At 34.8% G+C, this 5,048-nt stretch overlaps 1 protein-coding gene across 1 annotated transcript in view; it reads right to left on the bottom strand.

Moving 5' to 3' along the window:
* LOC107677902 (growth factor receptor-bound protein 14-like) overlaps positions 1-5,048 on the bottom strand; it is a 92,340-nt gene that overhangs the window by 35,976 nt on the left and 51,316 nt on the right. Inside the window, exons 9-12 of the mRNA XM_016472970.1 lie at positions 4,410-4,472; positions 888-957; positions 711-798; positions 445-538 (exon numbers count right to left, since the gene is read on the bottom strand). Of these exons, the coding sequence (XP_016328456.1) occupies positions 445-538; positions 711-798; positions 888-957; positions 4,410-4,472 (315 nt within the window). The remainder of the gene's footprint in view (positions 1-444; positions 539-710; positions 799-887; positions 958-4,409; positions 4,473-5,048) is intronic.

Raw genomic sequence — 5,048 nt, 5'->3', positions numbered from 1 at the left:
ATAATAAGAGAATAGTATATAAGAAAAAATTTAATTTTTTTTAAAATTAATTTAAGGAAAATATAAGCTTAAATATAATCACTAACTTACCGCTTTAAACCAACATTTCATCACAACCTAGTTAGTGACAAACACCTTAATTTACTCTAAATAGGCAAAGTTGTTACTTGCAACACACTTTTTTCTGAATAAATTATACATTTATTATAATATATAATATTATAATATAGTTTTAATTAATATTTTAATATTTAATTTTAGTTTAATTAATTTTTACTGTAATACATTTTATCTAATTTGTTCAATTAAACAATAATTTTATTATTTTTATTTAGAAACAATAATAATAATAATAAAAAATTGTCATTAATTTATTGAAAAATTATATTTTGTACCCTACTCATGGAAAGTGGCTACAGTTCATTTGTGTTGGTTCAGACTTACCGGTACAATCTGAAAGTGTTTGATTTTCTGCGTATGGCACAGTGACAGAACAAATGTCCTCGGGTTACTTTGACTGTCCCTTACCAGAAACACCCTGGAAAGAGAGAAACAAATGACTTCATTTAGAAGTTTGTGCTCATATCACAATTAACATGATCTGTGATTAAAAATAAATTAAACAATTTAATTGATTAATTAATAAGAATAATAAAATATAAAAAGAATCAAATAAAAATCTATATTATTATAGTTTTAAATGAATATACCCATCGATGAGGCCCTGCTGGGTGATTAGTTTCTGAGCCTCGTCCCGGGACAGTTTGCTGTGAAACCACGGCTGAGCCACATGGATAGCTAGAGAAGAGAATGACATCCTTATGTCAGACAGACGGAGGATCGTCAAGTTTTGACTCGATTTTGTTGACGTGTGTTTGTGTGCTGACCTATACTGGACATGGAGCTCTGAGAGGTGGACGGACTACCATGAGAGCTCAGCCTGTGGCAGCTTTTCCTCTAGAGAAGATGAGAACACACAAATATATATATATATATATATATATATATATATATATACACAATATATAATATTTTCAATATTTTCTTTTAGCAGTCTGATCAAATAATGCATCCAAAAACAGAGATACAACAAAAGTAATAACTGCAGTTAACTGTTCACACTGGAAGAATGAACAATTAGTGTGAACAAATCTAACGCTGTTTTTTTTTTTAGGCTATTAAAGGGGTCATAACATGGATTTTTTTTATGATATATATTTTTATATTATCATTTTATTATATGTTCCTTGAGGTTCACTAATAATGTTACAGTTTTTTGCACAAAAAAACTAATGTAAATGTAGAAAAAACAAGGGTCATTCTGACCCTCTTTCTACAATGATCCATTTCTTAAGGGGCGTCTCCTTTAAAGGGGTATAACACACACAGCTTCTGCCAGTCTCATGTTAATCTTGAATACCTATAGAGTAGTATTACATCCATCATATCTCTGAAGAGTCTTTAGTTTTTATCAGATTTATAAAAGACAGATACAGCTTTACACTTCTCGTGTGACATCACAAATCCCACAATATCTTAAAGAGTCATGGTGGATCGATTTGATCCATGATCGACATTAAGGTCTGCTTAAGAATAAGCGTGCACAAATTAGTGAGATTGTGTTAATTTAATTTGTCGTTAATGGAACAGCTTTAGCCCCGATTGATTTGTTAGGTTATTTCAGGTCAGGTTTTGGTCTCCGTGGTGTTACCAATGCACCGATGCAAATATGTTAGAAACGATGCATCAGGGAATCTTCTTATCCCTAGTTTATATTTATTAATATAGTCTGTGGAAGGCGTACGACCATAACATGTTTGTCCAATCAAATTCCTCGGTCCGAGGGCTATGATAGGCTGTCCTACCTAATGTATTTGCATACCTCCACGCACCCTGTTCGCTCAGACGTGATCCGTCATCAGTGCATTCTATTGAGAATGGAAGGTGTTATTATTGTAATATTATGCTCTTTGTACTGTAAAGTTTTCTCACCGGTGAATGAGACATGAGGTAATCTGACAGCATTGCATTCAACCCTCCACCAATGCCGTCTCTCATCGTGTCGCTGGTTAGCCTCTGGTCTGCCTGTGCAGTGTGAACGTTTGTGTGTTTTTGAGGAGGTGTGGTTTTGGAGAATGACTAGCCAACGATACGATACATTAAAGATACATATGAAGCAGCTACCGATGCGATACGATACGATTCACCCCTATGACGATGCAGTGCGATCCGATTTCAATTCGATTCGATTCAACAATGCGATTCGATGCAATATGATGCAATGGCGAAAATATGATCACATTTAATGTCTCGAGGCCAGTTTTATTATTGTAATATTATGCGCTTTGTACTGTAAAGTTTTCTCACCGGTGAATGAGACATGAGGTAATCTGACAGCGTTGCATTAAATCCTCCACCAACGCCGTCTCTCATCGTGTCGCTGGTTAGTCTCTGGTCTGCCTGTGCGCGGTCATGTGTTTTGTAGGAGGCGTGGCTTTGGAGAGTGATTTGCAGGGAGGGTGAGATCTTATGCTTTCAAATCTATAGCTTGCTATTGCTAGCCTCTCCGAAATCACCTTCCCTACCTTTAATAATATCAATATTTACATTTAGCTTCAGTTTTAGTTTTAGTTAACCATAATAACCCTGACTCTGTGATACATGTTCATGTGGATCCATGTTAATGTAAAATGTTTGCAAAATGCATAAATTATAAACAAATTAAATTTCTGCTGTAAAGCAGCTCTACAGAAGATAGTGTTATTAGATCATCTATAAATTCTATGAATCTACGAATAGTCATTTGAACTCCTCTATGAATTCAGCTCCATATTTGATCTGCTCACTCTCTCTGGTCTTAGTTTGAGATGGATTTTGTTATTTTTCTACATGAAACCCTGATTACTTTGTTCAGGCGCCTCTTAAGAATGTTGAGTTGTGAAGGGCTTACAGCTGTGCTGGTTTTCAAGAGCACACTCACTTATCAAACAAAAGAAGCATTTTCTTCCACAGTGATGCCTATAGCGAGAGAAGCAGTGATTATGACTTCTGAAAGGTCCTTAATCTCAGCCATGTGTTCGTATCCATACAAACGCACTAATACATGAGCGGTGAGGGTTTATGACACTGGATGACAGAATAATTCCTCAAAGACACAACAGCTTCACCTCATTCTGCATCAACTGCTTCTTTGTGTTTGAGGAACAAAGTGAAAGAAAGCAAATCCAGACACACGGAGAGCTGAATCTCACAAAACCTGTCAAGAACACTTCCGTGTCATACTTAGCCCCAAAATAAAAGAAATAAGAAATTATAGTTAGCATATTTTGTGTAGCGTATAAGTGGAGCTCATTGTTTTTAATGCTGTGATTGATTTGCACAGTGACATTATTTTCATGATAAATAAAAAAAAGTGGCTGTAGCCTTCAAATATTCGGAAAACAACTTCTTGTTAAATTAGGTGCTTTTCATGTTTTGATAAATTAGGTTTTAATCAACTGGATGATAGTGAATACAGAATAATTAATTTATTGAGCACATATGAAATATGCAAAATTGTCTTCAAAAATAATGTCAATTTTAATTACAGTATTGCAAAAAAACGAATTCTCATAACTAAATTGCAAATATTGCAATATTGCAATATATATATATATATATATATAGGTGTAATAAATAGGTGTAATTTTTATTATGAAATATATGGAGGCCATCAAAGACCATGCATTATTATTTTCTTCTGTCTTGTTTTCTCATGATCACAACATTATTTTCTAGTAATCTTGAAATAACAAAAGCTGTTTTCTTCTAATCTCGACTTCATTTTCTCACAGCAGCTCCCCATTTTTCTAGTCATCTGCAAACCATTTAATCATCATCTGTCAAACATCATTCTATAAGCATGCAGACATTTTGGTCTCTGGAGTTGGCTGGCGATGAAATTGACCGCACTGACCCTATAGTGTCTAAGACAATAGTGTTACAGCCTTCATCTTAAGTGTCAGACACTGCTTCAGAAGTCTGAATATCACTTACACACATCAAACTAAAACCCAGTTCACTCATTCATGATGCAGCAGGATATTGAGTTAAGAAATTACTTGTTTCCTCAAGACCAAGAAAACAAGAGAAAACAAGTTTAATTTTAAGCAACCTTTGTTAAATTTAGTTTACATCTTGAACTTTTAACCTTGAACCTTTTTGAGTCTTTTTAAAACAATAAAGTGCTTTCTAATGAAAAAAAGAAACCTGCCAAGGATGTGCCGAGCAAAAATGACAGTATTTCAGTGCTGGTTTCTACTGTACGACTGTAACGTGTGTTTATGGTTATTGTGGAGCTTCTCGGTGGTTTAAACATTCTGCTGTGCTAAACATACATGACAGATTATGGACTAGAGTCTGTGGCTCACCATTGGAGAACTCTTCTGCTTCTGATAGGGCTGGATGAAGTTCTGGTAAAGCTGCATGCCGTACTGTGAACAAACAAACAAACAAACACACACACACACACACACACACATTACAGCTCTGTTCCACAGCCTACTAGGCTTGCCGCGATAGACGGTTCTGACGGTGATACCGTTGTTAAGCCACAACACCGGTTACGTCACTTGCCCAACGCGGCACCGACCCCCACCGTCGTTTAGATTTTTTTATAGTAATAAAAATAATTTAGTTCGGTAAAAGAACAGACACTACAATTAAAAACTGCGTTTCTTATTTATTTGGTTATATATTATACATGTTTACTTATTTCCAGTTTTGTATACCTATTAAACTTCATGTAAGTTATTTGTTATTTTATATTAGGCATAGCCCGCCCTATAGCATGGTGTATTTTTATTCGTTTTGTTAATAAAAGTTCTATGTTTTATATATAGTCTAAAGTGAGTTTGACGTTGTATTTTGTTGTTGCATTAAAGCAATTGATGCCGAATTGCCGCTAATTCGAGAAAGTAAATGCGCACGGTGGTTTTAAGCTATTTAAAAGCGAAGGAAAGCAAGGAAAAGAGGGAAAATTCAAACGAACTAAAAACGAACAATTGCTT

Source organism: Sinocyclocheilus anshuiensis, unplaced genomic scaffold (genome assembly GCF_001515605.1).
Source record: "Sinocyclocheilus anshuiensis isolate Anshui unplaced genomic scaffold, SAMN03320099.WGS_v1.1 scaffold164, whole genome shotgun sequence".
NCBI lineage: Eukaryota > Metazoa > Chordata > Actinopteri > Cypriniformes > Cyprinidae > Sinocyclocheilus > Sinocyclocheilus anshuiensis.
This window is presented reverse-complemented; position numbering and strand designations above follow the sequence as displayed.